Here is a 16,279-nt window from a genome sequence, read left to right on the forward strand (position 1 = left end):
CCTGGGTGGAGGGTGTACCTGAGAAAGCGGGGCCTGCACCCAGCCCTAAAGACAGGAAGTGACCTTGTTTCGAATCCAGATTTTTGCCACTGCCTCTCTCTGTGACCTCAAACGAGTCACTCATCTTGTTTGAGCCTCAGTTTCCTCACCTGTGAATCAGGGATCAAAGTAGTCTCTACTTACTAGAATTTTCAAGAAGTTGCCCTTGGAGGCACAGTAACCATGCCAGCCACCAGTCCTGGACCCCGCTTGCTTTAGTCCAAGCCCCGCCCCAGACCCCCGAACTCACCTGGCCGCAAGCACTAGCCACGCCCCTAATTGGCCCCGCCTTCACCTGGCTCCGCCCCGACCGACGAGCCCTGCCCCACCTGCCGCTCCCACTGGCCTCGCCCCCACCTGGCCACGCCCCGGTTGCCCAGGTCTCGCTCCGCACACGCTCAGCGGAGCCCAGTCTGGGAGGGACGCGCACGGCCGCTGTCCGCCGCCCACGGCCCCCGCCCCGGAGCCCATGGAGGCGTCGGGACCCCGCGCCTTGCGGACTGCGCTCTGTGGAGGCTGTTGCTGCCTCCTACTGTGTGCCCAGCTGGCTGTGGCTGGTAACTCGCGGGAGGGTATGGTTAGGGGCCTGACGGGAGCGGGTGGAGCTTGCATCTCAGCCAGTTGCCTCCCCAGGAGCAGCCTGGGCTTGAGAGGAGGGGCCTTTCTGGACGAGTGCAGGCCTCCAGGGGTGGAAGAGGAGGCTCCAGCTCTGTGTGGAGCCCTGTGTGTAAATATAGGCCCCAAGTGTGGGGGCCTAGGGAGCTCCAGGTGGTCTGGGGGAGGTGGCTCCAACTGAATCTGGGAACCCCAGATGTATGCAAAGGGAGGGGCTCTGGGTGAATGTGGGGAGGCTCTAGGTGTGTGTAGACCTGTTCTGTGGAAGCTACAGGTGTGCACTGGGGCTTGGGGATCCAGGGGCGAGTGTATGTGAGAGCCCAGATGTGTGCAGAGGGGCGAGGGCCGCCGGAGTGTTGGGTGGGAGGGTGGGCGGGTGCCACAGCTTGGCTTCCAGGAGTTCTCCCTTCCTACTCTACCGCACTACCAGGTAAAGGAGCTCGAGGCTTTGGGCGCGGAGCCCTGATCCGCCTGAACATCTGGCCGGCGGTCCAAGGGGCCTGCAAACAGCTGGAGGTCTGTGAGCACTGCGTGGAGGGAGACAGAGCGCGCAATCTCTCCGGCTGCGTGTGGGAGCAGTGCTGGCCAGAGGAGCCAGGTAGGGAGCTGAGCCCTCCCTAGGTTGAGTACCCTCAGCTCTGAACCCCAAGGACCTGGCCCCTCTCCCCAAATCTCCCCCCTGCACCTTCTCCCTCCAGGACACTGTGTGGCTCAAGCTGAGGTGGTCAAGGAAGGTTGTTCCATCTACAACCGCTCAGAGGCATGTCCAGGTAAGGGGATTCTTGCGCCTACGCCAAGTTGCATGGGTCTCCCCAGCCATAGCCTGCCCCCCAGGAGGAAACAGCCTCTCTCAGGGGTGGACTGTGCTCATCAATACCTGGGCCCAGTATCAGTTCTGCCTTTAGCTCACTGAGAAGTCCCCTCCTCTCTCTGCCTGTTTCCTCATTTGAAAATTAGTACAGGTGTATGGAGGGGATGGGAGCGTTAGCTCTTCTTCTGGTTTAAGGCATAGCAAGGACTTTGGAAGTTCAGAGGGAATGAGAGGGGGTGCTTCCTGGAGGAAGTGGCATCAGTAATGAGCCTGGAAGGTAGAGATGGAGAGAGAGCACATCTGGTGAAGGGAACTGTGTGACTGGGGCTTGCAAGTATGTTGGATGTTTAGAGCAGGGACAGGGCTGCATCTGAATCGGAAGTTTAGCGGTGGGTGGGGGCTGGGGTCTTGATGGGAGTCAGGGTGAGAAGGCTGCTTTGCTATGGATCCCCTGTCTTCTCAGCTGCTCATCACCACCCCACCTATGAACCGAAGACAGTCACAACAGGTGGGTACTCCCTGGGTATGGGGCAGTGGGAGGAGCATAGGTGCAGGGGAAGACAGCTCTGGGCTCAGGCACTGACATGCTCTGTGACCTCAGCCCTGCACCTCCTCCCTCAGAGCCTGTCTCCGCATCTGTGAAATGGGCTGGATGATGCCTTCCTCACAGAGTTGCTGTGCAGGTTTTATGAGAAGCTGTACGGTGCCCACTTCAGTGTCTGATTCACTGAAGGCAATCAAGAAATGACAGTTCCCATCCCTCCTCCCCATTGCCAGTTCTGGGAACTCAAGGTGACCCCTCGGGACTTGTCCTTGGAGGTGAGGGTGTGCAGCTCGAGTTGCTCAGGAGACATCCTCAGGGCCTGCCTACTGTATCCTCCAGGCCCAGAGAGGGTCACAAGGCGAATTCCTGGCATAGCAGAGGCGAGAACACCACCCCTTGCTTCCCATTCCCTTTCAGGGGCTGGAGGTCACCAGACTTGGCAGGGATGGCTGAAGAGGCCCTTGGTTAATTAAAGCCAGAAACTGATCTCAGAAGCTGAATTATTGATGGCTCAGCTCCCTCAGCTGGAGCCCCAGATTGGCCTCGTGCAGTTCATTTCTCCCCTCTTCTGCTCCTCATCCCCCAGCTTCCTTCTCTGGGGCTCCCTGAGTGGTAGCTGGGACTGTTGTTTGCCCTTTATATTGTCAGACCCCTTCCACCCCTTACACCTTCTGGGAGGTGGACCCAGCTCAGGCTGGGCCCCTTTCCACTGTCCCAGAATGCTCTTCCATCCACCAGCCCTGCCCTGTTCTGGGCACCCAGCCCAGGACCTGAAATTGAATCCCTGCTAGGAGTGGACAGGTACCGTGGCACAGCTGGGAGCCACCCAGGCATAGCCTGGCAACCATGGCCCTAAGGCTCTACCTTCCAAGGGGCAGAGGAAATGGTCAGGGGACCCTGTGTGAGTCTGGCTGTGTCTTGTGAGGTGACTTTGGCCAATCCTGTCCCTCAGCCCTGTTCCCCCCAACACACGCTGTCCAGTTCTCGCTTACCCACTTAGCAGGGTGACAGCTGGGGCTTCCACTTCTCCCCCTGCTCCTTCCCTCTCTGAGGGCTCTGACGTTGGGTGACACTGGGGTCTTAGGGCTTAGGAGTCCTAAAAAGGGACTACATCTTCTGCATCTTGGCTCTGAACCCTGAGGTCCAAGACTGAAAGGAATTCTGAGCAGGGGGTCTGAGTTCTGGCTCTGTCTTCACCCTATTGGGCTAGTGAGGCCCAGGGAGGGTGGGAGCCCAGTCACTGGTCCAAGACACCTATTGGACCGTGTGATCATGAGGCCCAGAGAGAATGTGGGTGGCATAAAAGCCACAGAGCAAGCCAGGAGCAGAGCCAGGGGTGGACAGCACTCCACCCTCCCCTGCCACTGTTCCTCCCACCAGGCGCTTCCCAACTGCCTGCAGGATCTGGACTAAACTTCTGAGCCCGGGGTTCAAGGACCCCATATTGAGGACCGGGGCCTCCAGGTTACTTGTGCCAGTTGTGGGGGTGGGACTGGGATCCTGGTTCACAGTGACTGCTATGACCCCTGCCCTGCCTCACCCCTGCAGGAAACCCCCCAGTCCCTGAGGCCCACAGCCCTGGATTTGACGGGGCCAGCTTTATCGGAGGTGTCGTGCTGGTGTTGAGCCTACAGGCAGTGGCTTTCTTTGTGCTGCGCTTCCTCAAGGCCAAGGACAGCACCTACCAGACGCTGTGAGTACCTGGCCAGCAGTACCTGAGTCCCAGCTCACCTCCTGGTTCCTGCCCCACCGTTCCCCTTCAGTAGCCAGGGTGCTGTCTTCTCCATGGGCAAGCCCTCAGGACAGTGACAGCATGCCCCATGTGAGCCGCACCCCCTTTGTCTCCTCCAGTTGTGGGGCTTTCTTTGTCAGGTGTTGGCTGGAACCAGGACTCAGCCTGGGCTGGTCTAGGAGCCCAGCTGAGCCCTCCCGTGTCTTTTCCCTTCATGCTGCCAGCAGGGAAGAGAACCAGTAGGTGCCAGCCCAGGCAAGCCTGTGGCCTGCGTTTGTGTGGCTGTGGGCAGGAGCTGGGCCGTGTGTCTAGCTGGGTTTTGCTCTGAGAAGGGGAGCCGTGCCTGAGGCCCTCTGCGTGCTGTGTGTGCTGTGGGGCGGCTCGCCGCAGCCTGTGTTAAAGTGTTTGCTCTTCCTCTGCTGCCTCCTCTCGAGGCAGGGAGTCCTTGGCTGGCTGAGGCAGGGTCACCTCCCTGAGTGTCCTCTTTGGCCTCCGCAGAATCTGACCCCCTTGGGCCTGCACTCCATTCGGAGTGGAAAGGAGGATGCAGAGGCTGGCCTCTTGGCCCCCTTGTGGGCAAGTGGGGGGCGGGGGTGGGTAAAACTCTGGCCACCCGTTTTTGGCTCCTGTGGGCACCAAGCAGGCTCAGTGTCTGATGCCTGACATCTCCTCCTGTCTTGGCCCTGGAACCTGCAGCTGAGAGCATCCCTCAACCGCCTCGTCTCCTCCATCGCCCCTGCTGGGCCCCCCAGCCTGGCACTGGGTTGTGTGCTTGCTTCTTTCCACCAACTGGCCTGGGCACTGCCCCCAAATAAAGGAACTCTGCACTGCGCTTCATGTCCTGTGTCTTGGGCTGTGTGTGGATTGGATGGGGTGATGGTACAGCCATTGTCCTCTTCTTAACAGGAATTCCACCTAGGACTCTCGCTGTTACCTTTTAAAATATTTTCACCTGGCCGGGCGCAGTGACTCATGCCTGTAATCCCAGCACTTTGGGAGGCTGAGGCGGGTGAATCACCTGAGGTCAGGAGGTCAAGACCAGCCTGACCATCATGGTGAAACCCCATCTCTACTAAAAATACAAAATTAGCCAGGCGTGGTAGTGCACACCTGTAATTCCAGCTACTTGGGAGGCTGAGACAAGAGAATCGCTTGAACCTGGGAGGCGGAGGTTGCGTTGAGCCAAGATTGCGCCATTGCACTCCAGTTCGGGCAACAAGAGTGAAACTCTGTCTCAAAAAAAAAAAAAAAAAAGGTTCATCTTTGACACCTGCTTAACCCCCACCCCCTGCCCCTTTACAGATGAGAGACTCAGGTAAGTACACATGCTCAAGTCATACAGCCAGACAGGACAGGGCTGGGGTTTCAGTTCAGGCTCTTCTGGGCTGGGCGTCGTAGTTCATGACTAGAATCCCAGCACTTTGGGAGGCTGAGGCGGGCGGATCGCTTGAGTCCAGGAGACCAGCCTGGGCAACATAGTTGAGACCCCATCAATAAAAAAGAAAAGGAAAATAAAAATAAAGAATAAAATGAATTCAGCCTTTTCTGACTCCAGAGTGAGCAGAACAGCATTCCAGACGCATCTCCAGGCTTGCTCAGCCTCCAAAAATCAGGTCTCTGTCCCAGTGCCAAGGTGGAAAGGGCCCCAGGGACTCCGAACAGCCATTTCTGGCCTTCCTCTCTCAGGCCCTCCTGGGAAGCCCTGCCTTCTGTCCCCAGACACCGAAGTCTTCCCTGATGGTAACATCTCCCACGGATGGGTACTTGTCAGGAGCCAGGCATGTAGCTGCGAATCTTATAACTTTTTATTTTATTTTATTTTATTTTTATTTATTTATTTATTTATTTATTTATTTATTTATTTTGCGACAGAGCCTCACTGTGTTGCCCAGGCTAGAGTGGCAAGATCTTGGCTCACTGCAACCTCCACCTCCCCCTGCCAAACACAGTCCACCTCCTCACCCCTCCCTCGAACCCTCACTTCCACCAAAGCTCCCAGCCTCTGGAAATCAGCCTCCCCTTTGTGCACTCCCCGCTGGCCTCCTAGAGCCCCTGCTGCTTCCCCTCTGTGGGATATGATAACATCCCATCTGCCTTGCCTTCTCTCTTCTCCAGCCTTCTGCATAAGCAGCTCCTCCTGCCTGGGTCACCCTGCCCTTGTTTCTCCCCCAGCACGAGTTTTCTTCTTCACCCTCCTCCTTTATTGGATGCTTTCTTTTTCTTGCAAAAGTAGTAAATGCCTGTGAGCATTTGAAAAAGGACTATACAGAAGTTTATATGAAGAGTGAGAACTGGGCTGGGTGTGGTGGCTCATGCTTGTAATCATAGCACTTTGGGAGGCCCAGGCAGCAGGATTGCTTGAGCTCAGGAGTTGGAGACCAGCCTGGGCAGCATGGCAAAACCTTATCTCTACTAAAAATACAAAAATTAGCTGGGTGTGGTGGTGCACACCTGTGGTCCCAAGTACTCAGGAAGCTGAGGTGGGAGGATTACTTGGGCCTGAGAGGTCCAGGCTGCAGTGAGCCAAGATCATGCCACTGCACTCCAGCTTGGGTGACAGAGTGAGACCCTATATATATATTTAAAAAAAAAAAAAAACTGGCCAGGAGGTACAGTGGCTCACACCTGTAATTCCAGCACTTTGGGAGACTGAGGTGGGATGACTGTTTGAAGCCAGGAGTTTGAGACTAGACTGGGCAATATGGTGAGAACCCATCTCTACAAAAAATAAAAATGTAGGCTGGGCACAGTGGCTCACACCTGTAATCCCAGCACTTTGGGAGGCCAAGGCAGGTGGATCACTTGAGGTCAGGAGTTTGAGACCAGCCAGACCAACATAGTGAAACCCCATCTCTACTAAAAATACAAAAATTAGCTGGGCATGGTGGCATGCACCTGTAATCCCAGCTGTTTGGGAGACTGAGGCAGGAGAATCGCTTGAATCCAGGAGGCGGAGGTTGCAGTGAGCCGAGATCGAGTCACTGCACTCCAGACTGGGCAACACAGCAAGACTCTGTCTCAAAATAAATAAATAAAATAAAAATAAAAATTTAGCCCAGTGTGGTGGCTCTGCCTGGAGTCCCAGCTACCTGGGAGAATGAGGTGGGAGGACTGCTTGAGTCCAGGAGGTCAGGGCTGCAGTGAGTTATGATGGCACCACCACACTCTAGCCTAGGTGAGAGAGTGAGAGCCTGTCTCCGAAAAAAAAAAAAAAAAATGAGAACCACCTCTTCCCTTGTCCTACTCTCCAGAAATAACCACAGTTCACAAGGTCTGTGTCAGAACTTTTTCTGTGAATTTACTACACACACACACACACACACACACACCTCTAGCATTTTAAAAATACAAAGGGGGATAACACAACACTGTGCATACTGTTTTGCATTTTCGCCCGTCTCATTTTAGATCAGATTCACCCTATGAGTTGTCTGAATGGTCCTAATTCATGTGAATCCTATCAGTGGCTGGTTGGGTCATTTCCACGTTGATGCTTACAAACAGCACTGTGGTAAACAGGCTTATCTGCAGATCTTGGCACACTCGTGGAACAGTCTGGGGAAGACAGATTCCTAGAACTGGAATTGCAATCTCAGGGCATCCGTCTTGCTGACACATCCTATCAGGCAAACACAGCCTCCACTTCCCCTGACACCTCTTGCACCTCAGCCCTCCTCACAAGCACCGGGGAGGTGCAGAGGAGGCCTTGAGGGAGGGTTTGCTGAATGAGTGAATGAATGAGCCGTTCCTCTCCTCCCTTATCACCTGAGGTCCCTCTCCAGCTCAGGCCTCATCCTTCACATCTGGCCCCTGGCTCCTGTGTCATCCCTGGCCTCCCGGCCTCCAGGCCTTCCTACAAGGGCTTCCTGCTCGATTGGCCTACATTAGCAGCTGTTTCCCAAGCCTCACGGGACTCAAGGTTGAGCATGGAGTCACTTTCTTTTTTTTCTTCTTTTTTGAGATGGAGTTTTTGCTCTTTTGCCCAGGCTGGAGTGCAGTGGTGCAATCTCAGCTCACTGCAACCTCTGCCTTTTGGTTTCAAGTGATTCTCTTGCCTCAGTCTCCCGAGTAGCTGGGATTACAGGTGCATGCCACCAAGCCCGGCTGATTTTTTTATTTTTAGTAGAGACGGGATTTTACCATGTTAATCAGGCTGGTCTCGAACCCCTGACCTCAGGTGATCTGCCTGCTTTGGACTCCCAAAGTCCTGGGATTACAGACATGAGCCACCACAGCCAACCAGAATCACTTTCTTAATGGTGCTTTTCACTGGGGGGGGGGCATGGGGCTTGGGTAAAACTCTGTGGCTCTCAGCATATAAGTGGCCAAGAGAACAGAAGTCATGTCCCATCCATGGGCCTCAGTTTCTCTTTCCTTATTCATTTAACTATTTTTTATTGAGCACCCATTTTGTACCAGGCCCATAACGCAATAATAAGGATTAATAGCAAGTCCGCGTAAGGATCGGAGGTGATGTCAGTATGACACTGGAATGCAGTAGATGCCCAGTAAATGGTAGCAGTTGTCACTATTCATAGCATTGACAAGGATTGAGGAAGGATTCCCAGTGGCAATGGCTGTAGAGCTAGACCTTCATGGACAGATGGGCCTTCATAGGTAGAGATGACTGTGAATGTAGAGGTCTAGAGAGATGGCTGGGGAGCCCTGGAAGCAGGATCAGAAGTTGGACTCCTTCAGCGTGCGGTGGCTCACGCCTGTAATCCTAGCACTTTGGGAGGCCGAGGTGGGTGGATCACCTAAGGTCAGGAGTTTGAGACCAGCCTGGCCAACATGGTGAAACTCCATCTATGCTAAAAAAAAAAAAAATACAAAACATTACCTGGGCAGGGTGATGGGCGCCCATAATCCCAGCTACTCAGGAGGCTGAGGCAGGAGAATCACTTGAACTCAGAAGGCAGAGGTTGCATTGGTTGCAGTGACCTAAGATTACACCATTGCCCTCCAGCCTGGGCAACAGGAGTGAAACTCCGTCTCAAAAAAAAAAAAAGAAAAAAAGATGTTGGACTCCATCCTGTTTGGATAGGGTAGGGATAATGCCCTTTCTCTCTGGGGTTGAGGGAGGAAATACTCCCACCCCCTGCTGGCTCTAGTCTGGGTGGGGTGTCCCTGGGGGACAATGGAAGGAAGTCTTACTTCATGTCCTCCCACCAGCCTGGCCGCCTTATAATCTGGCATCCTTCCCCTGGTGGCCCCAGCAAGATGGGTCTACGGTGGATCCTGCCTTCCCTGTGGCTCCTCCTGCTTGGGGGGCCTGCCTGCCTGAAGACCCAGGAACACCCCAGCTGCCCAGGTAGGCACCTAGGGTGCCCTCCTCACCAACCCACTCCTCATTCCCTCACTGAGTGTCCCTCCACCAAAGCTCATCAACCTCAAGGAGCAGGATGGGAGTTTCATAATCTGGGCTCTGCATGTAAATATATGCAAATGGATGCAAAGCATGCGAAACCTTGCCAGCTCAGGAGACAAGCATCCTGACAGAGGGAATCTGGGAGACAGGAAGAGAACTGAAGAGGGGTCTGGAAGAGACAGTCTACCCTGTGCCCACCCTGCCTGTGTCTCCCTGTAGGACCCAGGGAACTGGAAGCCAGCAAAGTTGTCCTCCTGCCCAGTTGTCCCGGAGCTCCAGGAAGTCCTGGGGAGAAGGGGGCCCCAGGTCCTCAAGGTGAGAGAGGCTGGGGAGTGGGCTGGGATCTTGGGAACAGGGAAAGCAGGAATGCAGCAATTTTTGTCTGTGCTAAGGGGCCATGACAAAGAAGCAAGGAACCTACCCTGTGCCAGCTCCAGGCTGGGCACCTGGCATCCTAAGACCAACTCTGCCAGCTAGGTGGTTTCATCCCCATTCTGCTGAGGAGGAAAGGGAGGTTCAGAGAGGATAAGATATTTGCCCACAATCACAAAGTGAGTGAAGGGTGAAACTGGGATTTGAATCTCTGGCTCCAAGTCTCTTGTTTCTTTTTGGTCCAGGGCATGGGGTGGGACTCAGGGCATCTCTGCCTTTGAGATTTCAGGGCAACCTGGACCACCAGGCAAGATGGGCCCCAAGGGTGAGCCAGGTGAGTAAGTGGGGCTGGAGACCTCCCTGCTTTGTTTGCCCCGTCTCTGGACTCTAGGGTGGGATCTCTGCTTGACTGCTGTGCCTATGACGGCTCTCTCACGGGGGAATGGATGGCTGGGAGGAGTGGGAAGGATTAGGAGAAGGGCCCGGGTACCCTATGATGGCCCTCCCACAGGGTATGGAAGGCTGGGAGGAGTGGGAAGGATTTGGAAAAGAGCCTGGGTACCAGCTCTGCTGGTGGCTCAGCGCTGGGGTGCTGAGACACCAGAGCCAACACTCATCCTTCCTCTGGAGCAGGAGATCCAGCAAACCTGCTTCGGTGCCAGGAAGGTGAGGCAGCCCTTGCAGGAGGTGGGAACTTGGGATCACATGGTGTTAGGTGTTGGCAGACCCCCAAGTGTGGCCAAGCCCCTCCCCACAGCCTCCTTAGAACCCCACTTCAGCGACCTGAAGGAGCCAAGAGGATCCCTGGGGCCCCATACCTGTTCCAGTGCCTGGGGGTGGGGGTCATGGAATAACCTGGGCACCACCCTCCGAGTCCATCTTCCCTTTCCCAGGCCCCAGAAACTGCCGGGAGCTGTTGAGCCAGGGCGCCACCTTGAGCGGCTGGTACCATCTGTGCCTACCTGAGGGCAGGGCCCTCCCAGTCTTTTGTGACATGGACACGGAGGAGGGTGGCTGGCTGGTGAGTGTCTGAGAAATGGGCTAACAGGCCAGGCCCAGTGGTCACTTCTCCTCCTTGGCTCCTAGGGGAGCCAGAGCCCACCAGAGCAAGGCATTTCCTAGAGGAATTCACTGACAAATGTTTAGTGAACCCCCCATGGGACCTGAAGAAGTATGAGGGCTTCACAGAGGAGGTGCCATTTGAAAGGACCTTGAGTCGGGTGCAGTAGCAGGTGCCTGTAACCCCAGCAACTCAGGAGGCTGAGGCAGGAGAATCGCTTAAACCCAGGAGGTGGAGGTTACCGTGAGCCAGTGAGCCGAGATTTTGCCATTGCACTCCAGCCTGGGCGACAAGAGTGAAACTCTGTCTCAAAAAAAAAAAAAACAACAACGGTGTGGAGGGGCATTCCAGCTGGAAGTAAAGATAAACTCAGGGAGGCGGCAGAGTACAAGAAGGTTTGCAGAGAACGCGTGAGTGAGCTGAGAGCAGGCGTGGTGTCGGCTACAGTCTGCTGGCACTGAAGGAGCACAGATTGAGGACCTCTGTAAGGGCCAGTTCCTGGATCAACTTAAGTGTGCCGGGCGCCCAGGCGCAGTGGCTGGCTGGACGCGGTGGCTCACACCTGTAATCCCAGCACCCTGGGAGGCAGAGGTGGGCGGATCACCTGAGGTCAAGAGTTCGAGATCAGCCTGGCCAACATGGTGAAACCCCATCTTTTTTTTTTTTTTTTTTTGAGAGGGAGTCTCGCGCTGTCGCCCAGGCTGGAGTGCAGTGGCCGGATCTCAGCTCACTGCAAGCTCCGCCTCCCGGGTTTGCGCCATTCTCCTGCCTCAGCCTCCCGAGTAGCTGGGGCTACAGGTGCCCGCCACCTCGCCCGGCTAGTTTTTTGTATTTTTTAGTAGAGACGGGGTTTCACTGTGTTAGCCAGGATGGTCTTGATCTCCTGACCTCGTGATCCGCCCGTCTCGGCCTCCCAAAGTGCTGGGATTACAGGCTTGAGCCACCGCGCCCGGCCTGAAACCCCATCTTTACTGAAAATATAAAAATTAGCCGGGCGTGGTGGTGGGCACCTGTAATTCCAGTTATTCAGGAGGCTGAGGTGGGAGAACTGCTTGAACCCAGGAGCTGGTGGTTGCAGTGAGCCAAGATTGAGTCACTGCACTCCAGCCTGGGCAATGGAGTGAGACTCTGTCTTAAAAAAAAAAAAAAAAAAAAAAAAAGGCCGGGTGCGGTGGCTCAAGCCTGTAATCCCAGCACTTTGGGAGGCCGAGACGGGTGGATCATGAGGTCAGGAGATCGAGACCATCCTGGCTAACATGGTGAAACCCCGTCTCTACTAAAAAAATAAAAAAAAACAAAAAAGCAAAAAAACTAGCCGGGTGAGGTGGCAGGCACCTGTAGTCCCAGCTACTGAGGCAGGAGAATGGCGTAAACCCGGGAGGCGGAGCTTGCAGTGAGCTGAGATCCGGCCACTGTACTCCATCCAGTCTGGGCGGCAGAGCGAGACTCTGTCTCAAAAAAAAAAAAAAAAAAAAAGAAGAAGAAGTGTGCAGGGCAATGGGTAGCCCCAAGAGAGTTTTAAGAGGGGAGGAGCCAAGCAGAACTTCTGTTTTAAAAAGTTGATTTGGGCTACACTGTGAAAGATGCACTGCATTGGGGGACCAGTGGAGGCAGGGACATAGTTTAGGAAGACAGCAGGGAGCCAGGCAGTAAAGACAGTGGAGCAGGCCTGACACAGTGGCTCACACCTGTAATCCCAGCACTTTGGGAGGCCGAGGTGGGCGGATTGCCTGAGCTCAGGAGTTCAAGACCAGCCTGGGCAACATGGTGAAACCCCGTCTCTACTAAAAATACAAAAAATTAGCTGGGCGTGGTGGCAGGTGCCTGTAATCCCAGCTACACAGGAAGCTAAGGCGGGAGAATTGCTTGAACCAGGGAGACAGAGGTTGCAGTGAGCCGAGATCATGCCACTGCACTCCAGCCTGGTGACAGAGCGAGACTCTAGCTCAAAAAAATAAACAAATAAGACAGTGAAGCAATGGAAATAGAGGTACTTAGGTTGAAAACTCTGCAGGGTCTGGGGCCTGCTTGTCTTGGAGAGGGAGGTGGAAGACATCAGGGTAAGGCCAGGGGTCCAACTTGGGCTGTGGGGGTAGCCTCTCTAATTTAAATATCTTGGTTCTTTTTTTTTTTTTTTTTTCTGAGACGGAGTCTTACGCTGCCACCCAAGCTGGAGTGCAGTAGTGTGATCTCGGCTCACTGCAACCTCCACCTCCCAGGTTCAAGCAGTTCCCCTGCCTTAGCCTCCCAAGTAGCTGGGATTACAGGCGCATGCCACCACACCCAGCTAATTGTTTTTGTATTTTTAAGAGATGGGATTTCTGCCGGGCGCGGTGGCTCACGCCTGTAATCCCTGCACTTTGGGAGGCCGAGGCGGGCGGATCATGAGGTCAGGAGATCGAGACCATCCTGGCTAACACGGTGAAACCCCGTCTCTACTAAAATACAAAAAAAATTAGCCGGGCGCGGTAGCGGGCGCCTGTAGTCCCAGCTACTCGGGAGGCTGAGGCAGGAGAATGGCGCGAACCCGGGAGGCGGAGCTTGCAGTGAGCCGAGATCGCGCCACTGCACTCCAGCCTGGGCGACCGAGTGAAGACTCCGCCTCAAAAAAAAAAAAAAAAAAAAAAAAGAGAGATGGGATTTCACCATGTTGGCCAGGCTGATTTCAAACTCCTGACCTCAAGTGATCTGCCCGCCTGGGCCTCCCAAAGTGCTGGGATTACAGGTATGAGCCACTGTGCCTGGCCAAATATATTGGTTCTTATAGTAAATGAAATTGGGTTATTTTGACTGACTCCCAGCAGCGCTGGCCATCTCCTGAGGGTGGGGACAGTGTTTCTGTCAATTCAATCTTCCCAGGGCTTGCAAGCCTGTGACATGAAGTTGAGTGTCAGTGAAAGCTAGTAAGGGAATGTAGAGTTCATAGAAATATTCAAAGCTGACTTGAAGGATCCCCATTTTATCAACAGGCCCCAATCCAAAGAGAGAGGGGTATCCACCCACCCCTCACAGTTCCTGCACCCTCAGCAGCTGGTGCCCAGCCTGGAGTAATAGCTGCTGTACCTCCCCCCGCCCGCCCCCGGCTAGGTGTTTCAGAGGCGCCAGGATGGTTCTGTGGATTTCTTCCGCCCTTGGTCCTCCTACAAAGCAGGTTTTGGGAACCAAGAGTCTGAATTCTGGCTGGGAAATGAGAATTTGCACCAGCTTACTCTCCAGGGTGAGTTCCCAGCAGGGACCTGGAGTTTGGGGGTTACTGTCTGCCATCCTGAATCCCTGCCCCACTCCTAAGATCTGAGGGTTCCTCCATCCTTGCCTCCCCTTCCTCCCAGGTACCTGGGAGCTGCGGGTAGAGCTGGAAGACTTTAATGGCAACCGTACTTTCGCCCACTATGCGACCTTCCGCCTCCTCAGTGAGGTAGACCACTACCAGCTGGTGCTGGGCAAGTTCTCAGAGGGCACTGCAGGTGAGTGAGCCTAAGGGCAGCAGAGGAAGGAGGCCGGATCCTTTCCCAGTGCTGCCACTGCCCCCATGAATGACCCAGGGCAATCCTGTCTCCTCTGTGGGCCTTAGTTTCTGCATCTGAGAAATGGCAATCATGAAACAGGATGGTGCAACACTGAAGAATTTGGGCTCTGGAGGCAAACAGACCTGAGTTTGAATCCATCTCTGCCACATAGTACCTATGTGACCTTGGGCAAGTCCTACCCCTCCACTGAGCCTCAGTTTCCTCCTCTATAAAATGGGCAGGGAGGCCGGGTGCGGTGGCTCATGCCTGTAACCCTAGCACTCTGGGAGGCCGAGACGGGCAGATCACTTGAGGTCAGGAGTTCAAACTCAACCTGGCCAACATGGTGAAACCCTGTCTCTACTAAAAATACAAAAAAAACATTAGCCGGGTGTGGTGGCAGGTGCTTATAATCCCAGCTACTTGGGACGCTGAGGCATGATAATTGCTTAAACCTGGGAGGCGGAGGTTGCAGCGAGCCCAGAGAGTACGATTGCACTCCAGCCTGGGCAACAGAGCGAGACTCCATCTCAAAAAAAAAAAAAAAAAAGAAAAAAGAAAAAGAAAAAAAAATGGCAGGGAGGCAAGGAGGAGGTTTTGGGTGCTGCCTGAGGCTCTGTTGAATGTTAGCACTCTCTGCTTTGGAAGAGGAACCAGGGAAGTCTTCTTTTAGAGAAACAGTGACTGTTGGGGAGAGATTTAAAAGAGGGAAGTGGTTATGAGGGAGTGCCTCAGGGAACCACCTTTCCTGACCAGGCACCTAAGAGGTTCCTCCCAGCTTTTCCTAGCAGAGTTGCTCAGACTGGATGGGAGCTGAGAGAAGACAAAGGAGCTAGAGAGAGGCTGGGGATTCTGGAGGGGGTAAGACGGGAGGAAAAGCTGGGAGTTTTGGAGCCAGACAGTCCTGAGTTCAAGTCCTGCTGCTGCTTCGACTAGCCGAGTGACCCTGCGCAAAAAACCTGGCCCCTTGGTGTTGCTTGTGGGGACTGATAAAATTCAACTCGTAGCTGCTTTGAGACTCCCATGGGATTATATCTCCAAAGGTGCCAGGCATGGTGCTGGGCACCAAGGTGCTTTCCATCCCCTCCCTGCCAGGGGATTCCCTGAGCTTCCACAGTGGGAGGCCCTTCACCACCTATGACGCTGACCATGATTCAAGCGGGAGCAACTGTGCTGTGATTGTCCATGGCGCCTGGTGGTATGGATCCTGTTACCGATCAAATCTCAATGGTCGCTACGCAATGTCTGAGGCTGCCGCTCACAAATACGGCATTGACTGGGCCTCAGGCCGTGGTGTGGGCCACCCCTACCGCAGGGTTCGGATGATGCTTCGATAGGGCCCTCTGGCAGCCATTGCCCTTATCTCTCCTGTGCAGCTTCCGGATCCTCAGCCACCTTGCTTTTGCCAACCACCTCTGCTTGCCTGTCCACATTTAAAAATAAAATCATTTTAGCCCTTTCAAGACTCTTTCAGTTACTGGGAAAAACCCTAGAGGGCAGAGCAGGGATACAAGTTTCAGCTCCTTTCAGGGAAGAATTTCCTTCCAGTCAGGAAGACGGAAAGGACAGCCTCTAAAGTAGTGAGGCTTCTCTCTCTGGAGGTGTGCAAGACAAGGCCAGAGGGGCATATAGTGGAAGGACTGGAGGAGATTCAAGCATCCATTGACAATTTCCCGAGGCCCTCTGTGTCCTGCAAGTGGATGGCTTTGTGGCAGGAATTGCACAATTGCACAGCTTTTTTTTTTTTCTTTTTTTTTTGAGATGGAGTCTCAGTCTGTCGCCCTGCATAGGTTGGAGTGCAATGGCATGATCTCCACTCACCGCAACCTCCGGCTCCTGGGTTTAAGCCATTCTCCTGCTTTGGCTTCCCACATAGCTGGGATTACAGGCACATGCCACCATGCCCTGCTCCTTTTTTTTGTATTTTTAGTAGAGACGGGGTTTCACCATGTTGGCCAGGCTGATCTCGAACTCCTGACCTCGTGATCCACCCGTCTTGGCCTCCCAAAGTGGGATTCCAGGTGTGAGACACCACCCTGGCTGGGAATTGCACAGCTTTCTCAGCCTGTCAGTTGCTCATGCTTGTCCCTTGTAAGTTGTCTGTTTTCCACTCCAGCCTCTGTTGCAGGCCAAGTTCTCAAACTCTGCCACTTCCTGCCTGTCCCATTGGGTGCTAGTTCGGAATCCAAGGTCAAACCAAGGAAGGCACATTTTTCTTCCACAAGGCAACAG

At 54.3% G+C, this 16,279-nt stretch overlaps 2 protein-coding genes across 5 annotated transcripts; both read left to right on the top strand.

Annotated features, from left to right (window-relative positions):
- Positions 1-376: 376 nt before the first annotated feature.
- Positions 377-4,578, top strand: CD164L2 (CD164 molecule like 2). Of its 3 annotated transcripts, none has more exons than XM_007979834.3 (5): positions 377-611; positions 1,085-1,252; positions 1,353-1,424; positions 1,929-1,973; positions 2,427-2,528. In XM_007979834.3, the coding sequence occupies exons 1-5, from the start codon at positions 509-511 to the stop codon at positions 2,480-2,482; spliced, it is 444 nt and encodes a 147-aa protein (XP_007978025.3). In that variant the 5' UTR covers positions 377-508; the 3' UTR covers positions 2,483-2,528. The 3 variants fall into 3 exon arrangements, with proteins under 3 accessions (XP_007978025.3, XP_037841090.2, XP_007978023.3); XM_037985162.2 differs by lacking the exon at positions 2,427-2,528 and adding an exon at positions 3,558-4,578 and having other exon boundaries at positions 381-611; XM_007979832.3 differs by lacking the exon at positions 2,427-2,528 and adding an exon at positions 3,558-4,578 and having other exon boundaries at positions 385-596.
- On the top strand, positions 3,599-15,510 carry FCN3 (ficolin 3). 2 transcript variants are annotated; one of them, XM_007979826.3, is made up of 9 exons: positions 3,599-3,702; positions 8,914-9,052; positions 9,329-9,424; positions 9,771-9,815; positions 10,115-10,147; positions 10,375-10,502; positions 13,629-13,758; positions 13,871-14,005; positions 15,143-15,510. In XM_007979826.3, the coding sequence occupies exons 2-9, from the start codon at positions 8,962-8,964 to the stop codon at positions 15,382-15,384; spliced, it is 900 nt and encodes a 299-aa protein (XP_007978017.1). In that variant the 5' UTR covers positions 3,599-3,702; positions 8,914-8,961; the 3' UTR covers positions 15,385-15,510. The 2 variants fall into 2 exon arrangements, with proteins under 2 accessions (XP_007978017.1, XP_072863741.1); XM_073007640.1 differs by lacking the exon at positions 10,115-10,147.
- Positions 15,511-16,279: the final 769 nt, after the last annotated feature.

The sequence above is a fragment of the Chlorocebus sabaeus genome, chromosome 20 (assembly GCF_047675955.1).
Source record: "Chlorocebus sabaeus isolate Y175 chromosome 20, mChlSab1.0.hap1, whole genome shotgun sequence".
Taxonomy (NCBI): domain Eukaryota; kingdom Metazoa; phylum Chordata; class Mammalia; order Primates; family Cercopithecidae; genus Chlorocebus; species Chlorocebus sabaeus.

Coding starts and splice junctions, on each gene's coding strand:
- CD164L2 (XM_037985162.2), top strand. CDS start 509: ATGGAGGCGTCGGGACCCCGCGCCTTGCGGACTGCGCTCTGTGGAGGC. Junction 1,253..1,352: donor GTGCTGGCCAGAGGAGCCAG/GTAGGGAGCTGA, acceptor TTCTCCCTCCAG/GACACTGTGTGGCTCAAGCT. Junction 1,425..1,928: donor CCGCTCAGAGGCATGTCCAG/GTAAGGGGATTC, acceptor CTGTCTTCTCAG/CTGCTCATCACCACCCCACC.
- FCN3 (XM_007979826.3), top strand. CDS start 8,962: ATGGGTCTACGGTGGATCCTGCCTTCCCTGTGGCTCCTCCTGCTTGGG. Junction 9,816..10,114: donor GGGCCCCAAGGGTGAGCCAG/GTGAGTAAGTGG, acceptor CCTCTGGAGCAG/GAGATCCAGCAAACCTGCTT. Junction 10,503..13,628: donor CGGAGGAGGGTGGCTGGCTG/GTGAGTGTCTGA, acceptor GCCCCCGGCTAG/GTGTTTCAGAGGCGCCAGGA.